Source organism: Acanthopagrus latus, chromosome 20, assembly GCF_904848185.1.
Source record: "Acanthopagrus latus isolate v.2019 chromosome 20, fAcaLat1.1, whole genome shotgun sequence".
Lineage (NCBI taxonomy): Eukaryota > Metazoa > Chordata > Actinopteri > Spariformes > Sparidae > Acanthopagrus > Acanthopagrus latus.
This window is the reverse complement of record NC_051058.1, coordinates 14,832,036-14,850,319: the sequence shown is the minus strand read 5'-3', so window position 1 is coordinate 14,850,319 and position 18,284 is coordinate 14,832,036. Positions and strand designations below refer to the sequence as shown.

General features: G+C 41.3%; 1 protein-coding gene across 9 annotated transcripts in view; it reads right to left on the bottom strand.

The window, feature by feature from the left end:
• kat6b (K(lysine) acetyltransferase 6B) overlaps positions 1 to 18,284 on the bottom strand; it is a 25,633-nt gene extending 7,349 nt beyond the window's left edge. The window contains exons 1-13 of one of the 9 annotated variants that reach the window (XM_037082346.1): positions 16,340 to 16,543; positions 16,126 to 16,202; positions 14,819 to 15,678; positions 10,124 to 10,232; positions 8,031 to 8,146; positions 7,727 to 7,808; positions 7,097 to 7,226; positions 5,104 to 6,065; positions 3,867 to 3,988; positions 2,719 to 2,831; positions 2,460 to 2,601; positions 2,164 to 2,325; positions 1,021 to 1,114 (exon numbers count right to left, since the gene is read on the bottom strand). In XM_037082346.1, the coding sequence (XP_036938241.1) occupies positions 1,021 to 1,114; positions 2,164 to 2,325; positions 2,460 to 2,601; positions 2,719 to 2,831; positions 3,867 to 3,988; positions 5,104 to 6,065; positions 7,097 to 7,226; positions 7,727 to 7,808; positions 8,031 to 8,146; positions 10,124 to 10,232; positions 14,819 to 15,436 (2,650 nt within the window). In that variant the 5' untranslated portion in view covers positions 15,437 to 15,678; positions 16,126 to 16,202; positions 16,340 to 16,543. The other 8 variants (XM_037082354.1, XM_037082349.1, XM_037082352.1 and 5 more) reach the window with 8 other exon arrangements.

The following is an 18,284-nucleotide window of genomic DNA, read 5'->3' as shown; positions in this document are numbered from 1 at the left end:
ATTACTAAAGCTAAGAAGAGCAGCCTGTGATAACAAACACTTAGCGATGAATATTCAAATAAATTAATTGAAAAAAGTCATATTTCATTCCGTGCCATTTTACAAGTATATTATCATTAATAAGCCGATACAAAAGAGCTACTCAGCGTCCTTTGAATTATGATTTGAAAGAGATCATTTTTCACACAGGCACCCACTAATGCTCTACTCTCAGAGCTACCTGAGACAAAGTGTTCCTCTAATACAATCCAATATAACAGAAAATCTTAATCTAAACAACTTCCAGCTCCAAAGCTACATTTTCCAATAAAGCCTTCAAAGAGCTCAGAACTCAGCTGTGTTCAATCTCCCTTAATCCCTGTCTTTGTTATCAGCACACTCTCAATATCACAGATCCTCTTGCATCTCTGTGTCTCAATGGCTCCCAAAGTGAACAGGAAATCAAATGCTCCATTACCGCCCGCCCACCCCGCGCTCGCTCCCCTTTTCCTTCTCTTCATCACACACAAACTCGGCATAGAGACAACTCCTGAAAACAATAAAATGCCTATAATGACAAAAAAAAAGAAAACCCAGCCTGCCTAAACACAGAAATCCACTCAAGGCAGCAACTGTTTTCATAAGTGGACCGCAAGGCTTTAAATATTGTATGTGATGCATTTACTGGTCTAAAACATAAAAGCAGTATCTACACCTCATCACGAGTCAAGGGGAGAAATGGAGTATTTTTCTATGAAAAAGCTCTTGAAGCGGTGCTAAGGTGAAACACTATTGGCTGTCAAATAGTGTATGCAGCCAGAATGTAATGTTTCTCGCTCCTAATCTTCTGTGATTGCCTAAGCACTGTACATGAATGCCCTTGATTAGGCTACTTCAAAGCCTTAACCAAATAACAGCACCTTGCCACAAGCTACAAATTCACCTTTTAATCTGAAAGTGTTTGTAAAGACCAATGAATAAAATAAATAAAAAAAAAAAAAAACTCAGTTCAGTGGTCTAAAAACACATTAAGGAACTTACTGAAATCAATAAGGAACCTTCCAAATCCTTGCCTTTGGTACTGAGGCATGATCATTATGCAGGAGACATTGTACTTCTGCTGGCAAAGCTTTTCCTGAGGGAAGGAGAAACAGATCAAGTATGTCAGAGCTCTGCTGAAGCTGGCAATTTACTGCACCTGCCATTGTCCTTGTCTAAAGCTGTGCACGTGCACACGCACGCCACATACGCAAGGGTGATGAGCTTTCACTGGAAAGTTTCACTATGTTCTGATTCACGGCCACAACAAATGTTAATTATCTTTTATGGTTAATCTGTCAATTAATTCTTAGTTTAATCTTATTCAAAATGTCATAATAATCCATAGCTGTGTTTCCATTAACATATTTTTATGTGCATTTTGAAGTATACATTGGCAAAGGTTGTTTAAAATGGCACAATTCCCATAATGCCAACCATTTTGCAAAAATGAGGTGGTTTTCTTATTTTTTGAAAAAAAAAAGATGGGAAACACTTTTCCTGAATAAATTTTGACATAGCAAACATTTAACTAATAAAACGGATCAACTGTTTTTGCTTTGAGAGAAAGAGAAGAAGAAGAAGGAAATCAAGAAGAAGAAGAAGAAGAAGGAGAAGGAGAAACCAACCGACTGATTAGTATTTTTCTTGCGCTTCTCTTTGAGGTTTTTTGGCAGTTAGAAACCTGGTTTTGTTTCTTGTTAACAACCTCTTCTTCTTTTATTACATAAACAGAGAATAACTTGATAAATAAATTGGCCAAAACTACAACTTGCATGGCCTAGTTTTTTCACTCCTAACCAGATGACAAAAATGCACTTAATTCCATATTTTTGTTTTGTTTGTTTCGCGCAAACATTTTAAAATTATGCTTTGAATTTGCATGAGAAATAGATGGAAACACAGCTAATGGTAACAGCCTATAATGATAACACATTTACAATGATTGAAAACAGACAAACAATCCTTATGGCAACATTATGGCATTTTATCCTGACTAAATTAATTAATCGACCTCACTGTGGATAAGTAAATGTTACAAAAATGGACAAATAACAGTTAAGTCTTACTGTATCAGTATTACTATTCATAAATGATGTGCGGTATATTCCTTCATTTCCCATATAATCACTCTGTAATTCTTACCTTGGAGAAATAGCCCACAAGATGACAGCCTTTCTCATCATTCTTTGTAAGTATGTAGAAGAGGAAAGGCTCCACATCATAATACAAGGTCTTGTGATCCAGGAAAAGCTTGGCTAACAGGCAGAGGTTTTGGCAGAATAGCTTGCTGACATTTCCATCAACCTAAACATGGAATAAAAAGAGCAAGAGGACACTGTTCAAACAGCTCCCATTTCCCCCTCCTCCTCCCAGAACCCATTCAGTGGAATCTCATGCAGCATACAGTTATTGCTTTATTGCTGTAAAGGGAAGCTGACCTCAAATACGGAAAGGTCATCCTTTCTGTAGATTTCATTGGCTGGCGGGTGGAACCAGCCACACTTCTTTGTGTGTCTCTGGAGAATGTTTTTGCTTCTCATGTACTTCAGACAGAACTCGCACAGATAAAGCTTTTGTAATCTGACGGAGACAAAAGGGATAGCTGTGGTTTGTACTCCAGTGACACAGAAACAAACATTCACATAAAATGCAACTGCACAGGAACTAGCATTATTTGCAACGTAAAAGCAGCATTACCTCGAATATTCAGGTGGGTAAGGCGACGAGTACCAGGTTTGGATCTCATACTTCCCAAATTCAATGATGGCAGGGCATCGCACGGAGTCTGTGTTCATCAGAGATCCAGTTCTCTGTGAAAAGATCAAGTGAAAGCAAATGGATAAATGTGTTACCCCAGATAATTCACCCTTACCATGCCTCTAACAACCAGTCCATAGTGGCTGATATTACGATTGTGATCCACAGATCTGTCAAAACAAAAGCTAGATAAGATTCAAACAAAATCTGTCGCTATAAAGACCTTAAATTCTGAAATGACATATGATCTTTAGGTCCCTCCTAATATCTGAGTTAGCATCGGAACTAACAGCTTTCAGAATAGCAATACGTTTAAACCTGTCCCAAAGTACACTGAAGCCATAAGAGTACATACGTTAAATCAAGGTAACGTTTGACAATTAATTATGTTTTGTCACCCACCTCTATGCTATGCTAGGATTGCCTAAACAGAGGTTAACAGATATTTTGTCACATTATAACTTTGTGTAAATGTATGGCACATGTAGATCTCTTTGAAATATGAAACTAATATCAACTTATGAAACTTTATCTTAAGTTTGATTTGAACCTGGCTTTGTTTATAGACATTAAAGAGATAACCTGAATAAATGATACATTAAGTAACATAACAAATGGGGGCTTTGTTCAGCTGTGGGGGGGCATTTTGCTAGCTTGGTTTGGTTCCACTTTTCCTCCTAGAGGGAAGTGTTTTAAGTGATCACCTTTATTCTATAATCACACATTTCTATTCGGATTAGAGTGGTCTCTTCGAGGATGACAATATCCCAATCTGACTGGAGCTTTGGGACCTATGTGTTGGACAATGCATGCCACCACCTTAATCAAAAGACCAAATGAGGGAATATCTGTTGGAAGAAGGGTGTTTCATCCTCCAGTATGTTTTTGGAGAATCAATGCCAAGGCTACTTAAACTCTTGTGGCGGCACATGGTGACACTTTGTTGGTTAGTTTAGCATTTCTTTTGTAACCAATCTGTACATATACAATAAGATGTAACCTCTAGATGTCATTGGAAGACCTTATCAAACACCTTGTCTAACTTGAAGTTATCAATACATTTTTTTATTTCAAACAAGATTTCTCACCTGTGCTGCAAGTTCCTGCACATGTGTGAACGTCTCAATGTCCTCCTCTGTGACGTGGTCTCTGGACATGGCCGCAAAGTCGGCTCGGGCCTCCTGCTTCACACGCAGCTCCCCGTTGTGGCCTGTTACAGGCACAATAACACGACATCAACACATCAGATAGCACATCAGCACTGGCCTGTTTGAAGCAGCCGTGGCTGAATAATCTCATAAATGCATTCTATGCAAATGTGCTTATACTGTGAGTACTGCTGCTGAGCCTGTTTGAGGCCGTGTCTCGGAGGAATTTCATAATGTATCATCTTTGCATGTTTATATGAAAATCCCTAATGTAATGAAGTGAAACTAAATCACTCTAATTGCGTAACTGCTTTCATGTGCTTAGTCATCCACCAAGACAGTTTCCCATGAATGAAGAAGCAGATGCAGTGAGGGGAGCGAGTGTCGACATGAAAAGCAACTGATGTCGGAAAGCAGGCAGTAATTCTATGAAAGACATCAACACCATGACTTAAACACCAAAACAAAAACCCATTACAAGTGGACGTGATGTGTCATTAACATATTTATGGGAATGTGCTGTTGGGATAAGTAGTGTTTGTGCAGCATATTGTTTAGAACTGGATGAAACATATATCCATTTGTTTTTCCTACGTGTTATCTTTTTTTTTTTCAACTGTGACTCCACTCCTGAAGACAGTGAAATGTAAGGGTTAGTGCACTTCTGGCTATAATCATCATGTCAGCTCTGAGTCAACTTGGGTGGGTGAATCACTGGGTTGTATGTGTCTAATGACCGCTGGAAGTGAGGTTGAGTGGAGACAGAGATTTCAAGAGTGAGGGTGGGATGAGGAAGAGTGCTGATGGGACTACAGCCTCTGCTAGGTAGTGATCACAATGTGAGCACTACTGCAGAGGGGTCAAGGACAGAGCAAGGAGCAACATGAGGGAGTTAGTGGGCCATGCACTATGACAAAAGCCAACGGGCGAGAGGATGGAAGCCACGTAAACTCCGCAGCCAAGTCAAAACGCAACGAAACTGGGTTAAGAAACTAAAAGAATTCAAATTAGGCAGAAGATTAGTAGTCTGTTAGAATGTTGAGGGTGTCTTCTCAAAGAAAAGATTAGCTCTAGTCTGGAAAAAAAATAACTGCGAGTGTCAAGCTTTAAAAAAATAAAGAAGAAGCTTAAAGGTGTGGAGACGCAGGTCTTGGCTGGAGTTTCAAGCCTTGCTTACCATGATTATTCTCAGGCTTAATTCTTCCGTCTGTCAAGTCTCCCTTTCCTGGCGAGGGGGCTCCCTTCTGAGGGCTCACTTTATACCTCAGCCTGCCTAGTGTCCTGTGCTTTTTAAGGAAGGGGTTACGTTTGAAATGACTGACCATCTTAAATGGGTGTCCTCTGGGTCGGCCTGGCCCAGCAGATGTGGAGTGTAACCTATTTTTATTAAAATCGTTCTTTCCATGGCGCTGGGGCCCCGTTTTGGACGCATGGGGAGAATCCTGCTTATGGTGCATGCGCTTAGGCGGTGCGTAGCAAGGTAGTCGCTTTTTCCGCGACTGGCCCTGAGTAGTAAAAATGTGAGAGAGTCCGTCAAATAGTCCCTTAAGTTGGCTGCTATTGCACAGACTACTCAGGGAAGGAACACTAGACTGGCTGGAGGAGCTCTGGGGTGAGTTAGCAGAGGTGGAGCTGCTGGACACCAGCGAGGGTGGGCTAAGGCCCGGCAACGTGGGAGCGGGAGGGAGGGCAGAGGACGAGGGGGTTATCTTTTGCGTGATGTCAGCAGCGAAGGCAAACCGCTCTGTTGGCTGGGACAGTTTGGGCGGACCCTTGTCTCTAGAGCCTAACTGTCTGGCGGGCGACTCTACGGCTACAGCTCGCGAGCGACGGCCCACGGGGGAAGGGGTAAAGAATTTGGAAAGCCCATCGATAAGCCCTTTGGTTTTCTTGTTAACGGTGAGTGTAGCTGGGGTGGAGGTGGGCGTGAGGGGGGGAGTGGTGGTGGGGGTGGAAGTGGTGAATTGGGTGGCGTCGACCGCACAACAGGGGTCTGCAACAGCCAATCTGTCTCTGGCGTCCTTCACAGATGCAGCATGACCAGATGAAGGTGTGGAACAGACGGTAATCTTTTGACCCCTACCAGGTGACCCCCTTCCTCCAAGTGCTACCATGGAGCCGTCACCACTGGTTAGAGACCTGCCAACAGGAAAACAAACATCAAGTACTGTATATAAGTCAAATTTTGAGGTGTTTTAATTTCCATTTTATGCCACTTTATGCTTCTTTTCAACTAGTACTTTTTACTCTGCTCCATTAATCGTACATGTACAGTACTGACAAAAGATGTGATTTACTTCTTAAATATGATGCAACGTTAGAAACCAACCCACCAACAACATATGAAGTTGTTAAACTTGCATTATGCATTATCTAAGGGGCCATTCTGAATAATGTGTACTCTTATTTTTGAAATTTTAATTAAATTTTGCTGATCTTCCACTACTGCAGACTGCAGCCCAGATCTCTAGAATTCATTCTTCATTTCTGCATGAGTAACAAGTGTTTTCTGGAAGCAATCGACACATTTTGCACTCCGAAAACTCAGCGAAGTTCAGTTCTGCTTAAGTAAATAACTGTTAATTAATTTAGATGAGAAGAAAAGATTTCACTGACACTTGCATTTAATTACTGTTTGCTTAGTGTGTTATTTTTCTCTGTGAAAGATAATTCCAATTTATAACGGTCTTACTTTACAATCTGAATCTGTTATGACAACACTGTATGCCAATAGAGCTGCGACGATTAATGGATTATTCATCGACCATCAAATTAATCCAATGAAAAATAGTTATTCCTTCACACATTGATTCCTACACACGATGATCTATTTAAAAGAAGGCTGACGTTCTGGTCAAAAATACATTTTCTCAAGACATAAAAAGTGGTGTGCATGTTGCCTTCAACTCCAACAACCAACCCACTGACTAAGAAAATATTCACCAGGTTAATTGAAAATGAAATTAATATTTAGTTGCAGCCTGAACGTACAAAAGTAACTGTTCAGATTTGGAAACACACATCTGTAGGTCAAAGTTGAACAAGACACTCTGTACATGAACTGTTGTAATATTAATTTGGGTTTTGAATTCTTTTCAGCAATGTCAACACATTACAAAACCTTAACAATTAACTGAGAGTACAACAACAACAGGTTATTGCACACTTACATTCTTTGTTTGAGCTTATTTCTGGGCCTTCCGATTGGCTTTGCATATCGACGTTTGATCTGATCGGCTTTCTTGTGCAGCAGCTTCTTCCCATTCTCCTTCGGCCTGCAGACTTGGCAGATCCAGGTTCCTGGAGGGTGTCCAAACACAGAGAGTACCGTTTAGGGTGGGTTCATCAATTCAGAGGACATACAGTACGTTCATTTGAAACATTTCCTTTAATACCGAGAGCTGGCGAGACTCCCACCAGCTCACAATGACAATCAATTACTCAGCACAAAGTGAAAATCCATAAGAAAAACATTGGGTCAATTCTCTGTCCAGTAAAATAGACTTCGTGTCAGCTTGTTGAGCAAAGCTATGTGACTCATATGAATTGCCTGCCAAACGTTCTACCACAGTACGTGCACCACCATTACAAGCCTCGCTGTAGGGTCAGTACTGTAATCCAGAGATAGCAAATCTCCCCAGGGATGCTGAAATAATTTGATATGCATGCAAAGCTTCTAATAAGCCACCGCTGCCTCTCTGTGTGCTGAGTGACAGCCCCATACGGCCGTGTGTGAAGAAAAGGCTTTGAAATGACAGCAGAGAGGGAAACAGTGAAGCCAGACAGTGTAAACACCTCACCTTTTGGCATTCTTGAAAGCGGCGGGTCGCAGCATTCCATGTGAAAGCCCCGATCACATGAATCGCAGAATAGCATCTCATCCTGAAAGGGAACAGCAGGCATGTTTGAGGGACGTCGCTGTTGCATACGTTTAACACCCCCCCGCACCCGTCATTTAAAATCTTTTTCCGGCACAAAAGAGGCTTTAACAAATCTGAGGGAAAACCAACAAATCCTCAGGGATGCACAAAATGACATCTACCTCAACACAAGCCAACAACACTGAAAATGGTAGTGATAAGATGTATGCATTGTGATACTTACAGCATTCTTCCCCTGTATTCGACAGGAGCTGCAGGTTTTGCATTCAATACACTGCCATCGTAATCTCTTCACATTTGAGGTTAATTCGGGGGAGAATTTCAGACATGATGGATGCCCTTCAAAAGCAATCGAAAATGCATATTAGGAGTTTTACCAGCGTTGACAGTGTCACCTAGCGAGAGGCCTTCTATTTATTCACACAGTACGGTTAAATATTAACACATTACCTCATCAGAAACAATGGTGTGCCTGTATGTCCACAACACTTTTTCCCCCCTGCCACAAGTTGTGTCTAAAAACAGTATGATCAAACATCTGAGCCGCTAATTACAGATAATTTGATCTTAATGAGGCAGAAACAGTAGCTGCACTCATTCTAATGGAAGCCGATCCATGAAAGTCATGTAAAAGCTTGCCTTCTCCCTCACCCAGCTCCCTCTCATGGTTGTAAAACAGCTGTTTTACAGTGAGAGCACAATTTGTGTACACTACGAGCGGTTAATGAAAACCACCTCGACGCTACTTAGTCAAATTTGTGCTATAAAAATGTCACCAGGAGAACAATTCCTTACGGCATTTAAAATAATTGTTCAAACATAAATGACTCCTTGGCAGAGGTAATTTTATGGGGGGTTCGCAGTTTTGTATGGAACAAAAGAACAGTAAAGGAAATGCCACCAATCTGCAGCAGGAAAAGGGTTGATCTTTGATCCACTGTGCTTGGTGCTGCTCTATAAGGAGAATCTGAATTGAGGGAAAATGACTTGGGTGATTTCAGATTCTAACAGCCACTTATGGAGCATCTGCCCTTCTTGAGCCCGATGAGGGTTGCAAGCAATTTGGATCCCTCCAGCCACTCAATTTGAACATTGTTCTTCCATTAAATCCCTTAAAGGGAAGTGAGAAATGTGGAACAAGAATGTGACATCTGCCTCACTGATGCTGAGAACTGCTGCTACAAGGACTGGGTGTTATGCTACCACACTGTATATTGATAGATAATATAAATGTGCCAACACTCAGAATTTTTCTGAGGTAGCTATGATATCATTGGTTTTATTATCTGGCAAATCAATAGCGTCATAAAGGAATCCTTTAAGAAAACGCTGGATTTGCAGAATGTTTGTGTCATTACCAAGATTTGTAGGTATTTTAGGCAAGAAATATGAATGAAGGATTCAAAGCTAATGCAAGTTTTTAAAAAAGCCTGACCGATTTACGGGCCGATATTGGCATATCACATATATCAGTATCAGCGTTTATGTTGTCCAATTTTCGCTGATAAAACTGTCCTCTGTTATGCAGAGGCCCTCAAATCTGACTTTCTTGCGCTAAACGAAAGAGGGGTTCCATTTTGGGGTCTGTTTTGTTCTTAACCTCTGTACCCTTCTTTGTGTAAGCACTATGAATTACCAGCTACAATCCTCCAGCTACAGGTTTTTTGCTTTTAATGGCACCAAGGATTTTGACAGATTCAGGAAACTGCATTTTCATACTATGCACCTCGGTCATGAAATAACTTGGAAAGAGACCTGAATTTAGGTGATGAGGCATGTGGATGATTTTCTTGAGGGGCCACTGTGTTTAAACACCTGTTCTTCTGTTTTATTGTGGATATGATGTTTCATATGTTACATTTTATTATGCTGTGATTTTGTATAGCTGCTACCTTGACCAACTCTCTCATGTAAAAGAGATCTTGAACTCAATGGGACTTCCTGGTAAAAAAAAATATAAGTGTTTGTTAACCACATATGAGGTATCACGATTTTTTATTTAATTTATCTTTATCAGAATTTTGCATTCGCTGATATCGTTGATGTCATTAGCCTTAAAAAAAGCAGACACATATGATGAGTTTTTGTCTAATTCAATCGAGATCATTGCAACAAAACAAGTGTAAATATTTAACATGGGCTTTTGCATGTATATGCCATACTGTGATATCATCTTCCACTTCTGTTCCTCATATAAATTCACACTGTTGCTTGTGAGCCTTTGCTAACATACACATACAACAGTTTTGTCAGACGACAGTATGTTATAGCTTGTGAGAACATCCAAGAACTGAAGCGTTACACAAGGCGACTTACCACTGCTCCCACAGTCTGCACAGGACAGCAGCTCTTCTGGCCGCTTGTCCCGATTTGACTCTTTCGTTCCAAGACAGAAACTGCATATTGGGATGGGGTCAACCCGGAGCTGGGTGGGAACACAAACAGAGACAAACTGTTTAAAAAACACAAACGGGCACAGGCTGTGTATGAAGTGCTTGAAAGCCTGTTTGTTTTCGGACATTTTATCCTGCCGGGATTTTTGAGATCACTGTGGACATATTGTTGGTTAAAGCGGGACGATGAAACCAGAGTGAGCTTTAATGAAAGAGCCAGAAAAATATGAACTAGAAGTGTGAGCTCAGAGAAAGAAAAAAAGAGTTGACTTCTCACAGACTAGAAATGAATAATAAATGAGTCTCATCCTCAGAGATACGCTGCGTTTGAGATCCACCTCCTTTATCCATTACATCTGAATGGGTAAGTGATCTTGGTAATCATAGTTTAAGGGCTTAATCCAATTCTTAAAGCTTGCACTCCAGTCTGAAAGGATTAACCAGCATGTAATCAAATTACCTCAATAATAAAACATGCTCTCATTGTTACCGCCATGATCCACTGTAAATGTTGCAAGTCTCAGAACAAACACTCATTTAAGGGCTTACGGTTAAGTTCAGAAGAAGTAAAATATGAGCACAAGGTTTAAGAGGATTTTCCCATTGATCACTCACAATGAAGAGAGACTGATTTCACAGAGGAGAAGACTTACAGCCAGTCAAAACCAATCGCAAGCTGAAATCATGACCAGACTAAACTCCCACTGACGTAATGTGGCTGTCTTGTAAAATATGAGATCATATACACCAGCCTCTAGAGGTGCATCAAACAAACTGCTGCCACCTTCTTTTCCTCCTCGAGAGGAAGTTCTTGAAGGAAAATAACACTCACCGGGTGTGGGCATAAATAACCCACCTCATCATCAGTTTACACACTAAGGCCTCGTCAATTGACCGGTGCTTTGAAGGGTACTCTAGGGATGCCCATAATTAGTTCCTGGTTTCTATGACGCACCAGCATCCTCAACAAAATTTGCGACCTCCAAATCTCTATTGGTCGTGACCTCCTCCTGACCCGCAGCTGAATTAAAGGGAGATCTATTTTTTTTTTTTTTCATCCGTCAACAAACACAAGACAGCAGCTTCCTTTCAACCGGCCTGCCACATGATTGAGCTGAACCCCAGGAGGGAAATTCAGCAAGGATGCAGCAGGGATTTTGGTCATTGTTCCTGGCTGTTGTATCAATTAGTTGTTACGTGAGGGGAAGCAGTTTACTGCCACATCAATGATTACTCTATTTTCCAACCTGCCAGGTCAATATTTGCAAGCAGGCACTGGCATTAGGAGCTGACTGCTGCTCACAGAGCTGCGATTATAGACATAAAAAAATGCTGAAATGCTTGTGTGTGAGGGGGCTGCACCTGTAGGATATAACACTGCGGCTCAGAGGTAATCAGTGATTTTCGCATGGTCTATTGTTATGGAAGAAAAATTAACACATTCCCTAACTGTAATTAGTACAATCTTGTTGAACAGGCCTGGTTGCATTCAGTGAGACTTTGTAATAACCATCATTATTAAATGGTTACATTTATAGTTAATTTAACGTAAGTGAATAGTTATTTTACTGTTAGCAAGCACTGAAATGCTTTATAAACAATTTATTAAGCAATTCAGGGTTCCAGTCAAACTTTTTATACTCGTTACATTGTTGCACCTAAACTTTTGTTTAGGTTCACCCAGTAGTAAATTTAAGTCAAATTCCTATAACATCATGTAAATGAAGAAAATATATTTTTTAGGAATAAACTAATATTGGCTCAAATGCAACTGTCTTAATACCAAGTTTGTGTTTGTTCAAAAATATTTCTCTATATTTAGCTATTTTTGTCTTAGTTAGACCCACCAATGAAAATGTTGTGTCTGTCTTCTGACAGATTTGTGCAAACAAAATTGTTGCACCCTGGAGCCCTGCAATTGTAAGGGTTTATAAACATCAGTCACAGCCTCCCAAATCATGTGTATAGATGAACTATACGTTAGTTATTTACCATTAACAAACTATTATTCAATCCAGTTGCAACTTTATAATAAACCATTGTTTGAATGAATGGTTTGTAAAACATTTATTGTTTGTCAACAGTGAAATAAGCATCAGCATAAGTTTAATTAACTAGATATGACATAATATCATTTAGATCCTTTAAGCTAAAACCAAAATATTCTATGGTTTCAGCTTGTTTTCATATCCCTGTAAAACTGGAATATCTTTGGGTTTTAGACTGCTGAGTGGACAAAAGTACCAAATCAAAGATGGGACCTTTGGTTGAACTAGTAATGAGCAGTCAGACATTATACAGTCTAAATGAATCAATGATGTAAACAATCTTTAGTTGTGGCCCTACATGTAACCCCACTGTTTTGTTAACTGGACTGCTCACAGTCTGTCGGTTTAGGGCTCATCAAAGTTTAAATCCCACTTCCTCCAAGTATAAATAAATGGAAAAATGTTCGCTTTGTGTCCTTTATCACAAGCCAGTCTGTGTTATTATCACTGCTGAAAGATGCAGCCAGAGGCGTTGGATAACAAGGCCTCAGTGTTGTGATCTCTTCAAGAGTTACATGTACAAAAAGTGCATCTGTGTCGTTCCTGTTCTATTGCCTGCAGAGGCTAACTGAAATCACTGAGTAAACAGTTTCCTTAAAGGCCTTAGAGCTCTGATTTGGCTCTAACAAATAGTGCAAATATGATTTCTGTGACAGAATTACAGATACAAGCAAGAAAACGAATGTAAAAAGCTTGAGATTAATAAGACATCAGTGCTAATATGCAGCCTGTGCACACTGCTGATGAAATGCTTGACGCCAAAGTCTTCACTTCATAACATAGTCTCCACTGACTGAGCTATTAAGTCTAACCCAGGAACTGGAGAATTAATTTCCATCAGGAATATTCTAAGGCCTGGTGATTTTAAACCAATAGCAATTTGCAACTGCAAAAAAATGGAGAAACAAACACAGCTGAAGAGATCCTGATGATTTACTCTGGGATTCTAAATTAAGTACATTACAGGAAATTATGCTGCTTCAAAAGAGCAGGCTGTCCTGAGTGAGGGGGTGGGGTCCTATTAGAAAACTGCTGGTAGAGAGAGAGAGAGAGAGCTCAAGTGGTTGCATAACGCAGCAGGAGGAAAAAAAACTCTCATTCCTTGCCTTTGTTCCTGCCAGAGTCTCTTCAGAATCTAATAAACTCTAAACCAAGACTGCTCTTTTTTACCTCAAAGTATCTCTTATTCTCAACACGCAGACACACACACAGACACACACGTTCTTCAACAACTGAACAGGCAGAGCTGTCTCATCCTTTGAAGTGAACGGTAAACCTGGACTGGGCTAGGTGATGTCATCAGGCCCGGAGCAATAGGTTGAAATGTTCCAAATGGAAAACAGCAGGCCTTCCTCAGCTATGAGAACCATCGCAGGACACTGTGTCTCTAAACAGTTCTCAGTTTCACTTTTGGCCTGACCACAGACACAGTCACAGTTGTGGCTGCAGTTTCAAGGTGTCGCTTCCTGATTATTCACTGTGAAACTGGTGGGGAGCAGGGTGACATCTCTATAGCCTGATGCTTGCTAGCCACTTCAGCTGCACGACTTGTGCATAAACTATTAGACCGCACTTCATCTTGATAAAGCCTCAACACGCCATCTGCAAAGAGCCTTCACAACAAACTATCGAGATGACTGTACAATGCACAAATGAGAACTATTTTCCATGAAACTCCCTCCCACATCTAACAGTGTCTTAAAATTGCAATGCAAATACAAAAATGCTATCATTTCAAAGACATCTGTCGGCAAATTGTGTTACAGCTAAGCACCAGCAACAGAGACACAATCTCTGCAAACTCGACACCACCCCTGAGGTGCCAAAAGCGGCAGAAACAATGCAACCTGGAAGTTTGTTTATATGGTTTTATTTCCTCTCTGGGGCATCTCAGTTAGCACAAAGGTCATAATTGCTGCATGCAGTCTGAGAATATTCTGTCCAACCACACATATTTCAGCTGCACAATTTGTCAAGACTAGTTTATGCTCAAATTTCCAATAAAACATCCCAAATCTGTTCACTAATGCTTTGCTAACTCACAAGACAGCCAGCCACATCCCCTAAGGTCATTAGGCTAGAGTTACATAACCTGTGGGAAGTCTACAGCAGACTGCCTACCACACACTGTCAGCATGACTTTCTGATTATCCAAGCTCTCTTATTATGGAGACCAAAAGCAACACAGCCCCCAAAAGGACACACTCTAGATGGCGTTGTGTCTGACCTGCCAAGATGGAATTGCAAAATTAAGGCCACAATTGTAAAATTCCTATCAAGCAAATTCCACTCAGTGGAGCCCTTAACTTTCTGGAAACTCCTTAGTGATTATATCATGGAAAGGTTCATAAAATGTCATTAGTTCTCGCAAAAGAAAACTTTACTACATGTTGGAGCTGGTTAAGAAGTAACCCGTAACACTAATATTTAACATCAGTAAGAACATTTTTGGCAGGAATTTTACTATCGAGGTGATCTGGATGATTATTAAGGGTAAATGCAGCATAGCCCAAAGTCCAGGGTAACATGAGGGGAAAAGAGTGAGGATGAGGCGGCCAAGGTGTGTGTACCTGGTCTCGCTCATGAGGGAGGAGTGTTACTGATGACAAGACCAAGGGGGAAGCGCCTGGACACCTGGGGCCCCTTCCCTCTGCACTGCCATGGGTGATCTTATACCGTGGGCCATTTTTTAACAACCTGCCGTTGTTGACTGACCGCTTGGCTGCCAGCCGCAACCTCTGCCGGAAAGCAGTGTTGTCAACAATGTTTGAGAGGTCATCCTGGTTCCTCAGATACCTCTCGATGTTCTTTAGCGAGGAGCCATGGGTATCATCCAGGCCCTCGATGGCCCTCTTAAGTATTTTATTCCAATCAATATGGCGCAGATCGCTTGAATTCCATATAGATTCCTTTGATGGCACAGATACATTTGCAGGCGGGATTGATCCAACTCTCCCGGGATTTCCTGGGTCCTTGTAGGAGGCGCTCCCCTTATTTGTAACCTTGAGAATAGAGCCATCATGAACACTTAATTCCAACTGCTCAAGGACGGTCTTCCTGTCCAGTCCATGCGATGTGGCCACCGCATGACAGATTCTCTCCTCTGAGGGCCTCTGCTTTTGCCTTTTGATTTTCTGTATTGCTTCAAGAATCCACTCCGTGTAAAGAGGGTTTGCAAGTTTTACCATGGTTGAACAATTGCACTCACAAAAATGTGATCCATACAGATTCCCCCTTTCTGCTGCTGAACACTGGGTACATCCACATCCTCGGTAAGGTCAAAAAGTTATGTTCCACTACAGCATCCGCATATTTCTTCTCAATCCTGGGTCTCTGACACTGAACTTCAGGAAAAGTTGGCACGGGTAAATTCCACAAGGGTAGTCACCAGCTGACCTGGAGCTCTATTTACTTTAATCCCAGATCAAATCTAAAAGGGAAAAGAGCAGAAAGAAAATGGTCAGACACTTCCTCTTATTCACATTCTATACACTAGCTTATAGCATGCTGGTTGCAGAGGCTAAGCTAAAGGAATGCAGGACTTTTAGGACGTGTTAAACAGATGGACATAAACAGATGCAGGAGCTGTCATGGTCGCTAAAGAAATTCGAGTGACTTAATCCATAGCCTGACACCACAATCCGCACATCAAACCAGACGTCCCTTTCAAAAAATAGGGGACTATTTTGTAAAGTAGTAAGTTTTCACACAACGTCAGGTAGCTAACGTTAGCTAGAAACTTCTACGGAGCTCTGGGAAAAGTATAAATAGTCACGTCGGCTGATACATATTTTCGCTTTCAGACTCTCCTTGTCGACATGAAGGAAGACAGAGAGAGGAGAGGGAGAGAGAGAGAGAGGGAAAAAAAACAACCCACCCTTACAAGTTATTTCTACAGCACGTAATTCCCAAAATGTCACCGCAACGTCTCGCAGTCTGAAACCAGCGAAGTGACTAAAGAAGACAAAACGGAGATCATACGTAAAGTTTAACCGTTAGTTGTCCGCACGCGACTTTTGACAGCTCGACGTCCGCAGCGACCAAAACTGATCGGCGCGAGCGTTCATGACGGACGTATAATCAATGCTCACTTCCTGACAGCTGCCGAGGCACGTCCGCAAACATCCACCGAGTCCTCTCACGACGGCAGAAACCGGCAACAAGCGCGTTAACAAACCTAGAGTTGTGCTCCGCCGAGTTGGGGGGCTGATAAATGACAGTGTTGCCAGCATTACTGATGTCACCTAAACAGTCGCCATTTTGTTACAATGTTGTAGTTTACATGAATCCGACATGACGCTGATTACAATCCAATGGAGTCTCATTAAACCTTACCTACACTAATGTGCCCTCCCTAGCAACTTCAATATTGGCTGTAAAGACAAGATCCGATTTCTGGTTTGATAAAGCACATGTCAATCTTTATGTATGAGCTCACTCTAAGAGGCACGGCACTGGCTGTATGATCTGTCACTTCACTCAATTGACCCGCCTCTTAAGGTGCCTTCAGTGACGGATTGATATCGTTTACCTCCAACACTCATAATATCGGAACTTATAGCTCTAACTGCAGCGGCGGAGTGTTATTAAGTCATAAATACGCTATAACGGGCATAAACTGGAGGAGTGGTAATTAAATAAGATGAATATTTAACCTCATTTGCGAGGCGTTTAACACCGGCCCACCTTTACTTCCATTCCTCCTTGAAACAGTTGGTTACACTTGAAAGTGATTTGGAACATTTTAGACTTTAATTGGCTGTTTGTTAAATCTATCATGTCTTTGCATAAAAGAACCCTGCAGAGGCTCGATTTAAAGTGGAACATCATATATTATCAATCCAAAGGTAGCGTTATTCAAGACTCCTGCGAGGCTAAACGTGTCTGAGCTATCGCCTTTTTTTTCCTTCTCCCCCTCCTCTCTTTATCTTCCTCCCCTTTTTTTCATTATTTTCCCCGAGAGGAAACCGTAATTCTCCTGATATTTAACATTTAAACTACGTGACGTTAAATCGTGTGTGGGGAGGATTGGTGCGATAAATAAACGGTCCGCCGAGCGAGAAAAAGTGTTTTTTTTTTCTTGCTCGCTCTGCTTGCAAGCTAAAAATATTTATATATGTATTAACGTCCGTGCAAAAGAAAAGAAAAAAAAAGAAAGAAAGAAAAAAAAAAGGATGGCATGACCTCTTTATCACCATTAACTATCAAATGTCTCCCGACGAGGGAGAGAAATAGTGAGCCCTGGAGAGAGAAAGAGGCGTTCAGGGGGGAATACAAGTTAACACGACTGCTGGGAGAGCAGCTCCTTCATCACTGCTCCTCAATTATGTATCGCTAGTTTCTTTAGCTCAACCATTTCTCAGCTTCGGCTCCGCTCTCGTTTTTTTCTCCATATTTTATTAAGGAAATGATACACAAGCACTCCTCTGGTTTGTCTTTTTTCTTTTTTTTCTCTCCTCCATGCCGTTTTGTTACACGTTACACAAACAGACCTGCCTATCTATCTATCTATCTATTTACCCTTCTATCTATCTATCCATCCATCTCTGTGTCTATCAGTCTATGTATGTAATGTTCCGCCGCCGTGGGCGAGTTGGGAAAAAAAAGGGCACAAGAAATTAAACGACCAAGTTTCATGCAAGGATGAACATATAACTAGTATGGAAGAAGAGAGAGAGCGAGAGAGAGGTAGAGGAAGAAGGGAAGAGAAGGAGAGGAGGAAAAAACGAGGGCACACAGGCTACCGTAAATATTTGCTGGTTTAGTTTTACCTCTTCAAGTTTTTCCCCCCCTCGGATACTCCTCTTCGTTATCGGGGGAAACGTCGAAGGATAAAAATGCGCGGCGACATATCCAAAGCGATTTCCTTGAGGGGGGATTTGATCTCTCTTTTTCTTAAAAAAAAACAGAAGAAAAACACGCGAAGGGCTGGAAAGCTTGCGCCGAGACATGGAGAGGACCTGATAACAACTAATTGAAAGGTTAATCTACATAGCAGCCTGTGACAAAGTGGTACCCTCCCCCTTCTTCTTCTTC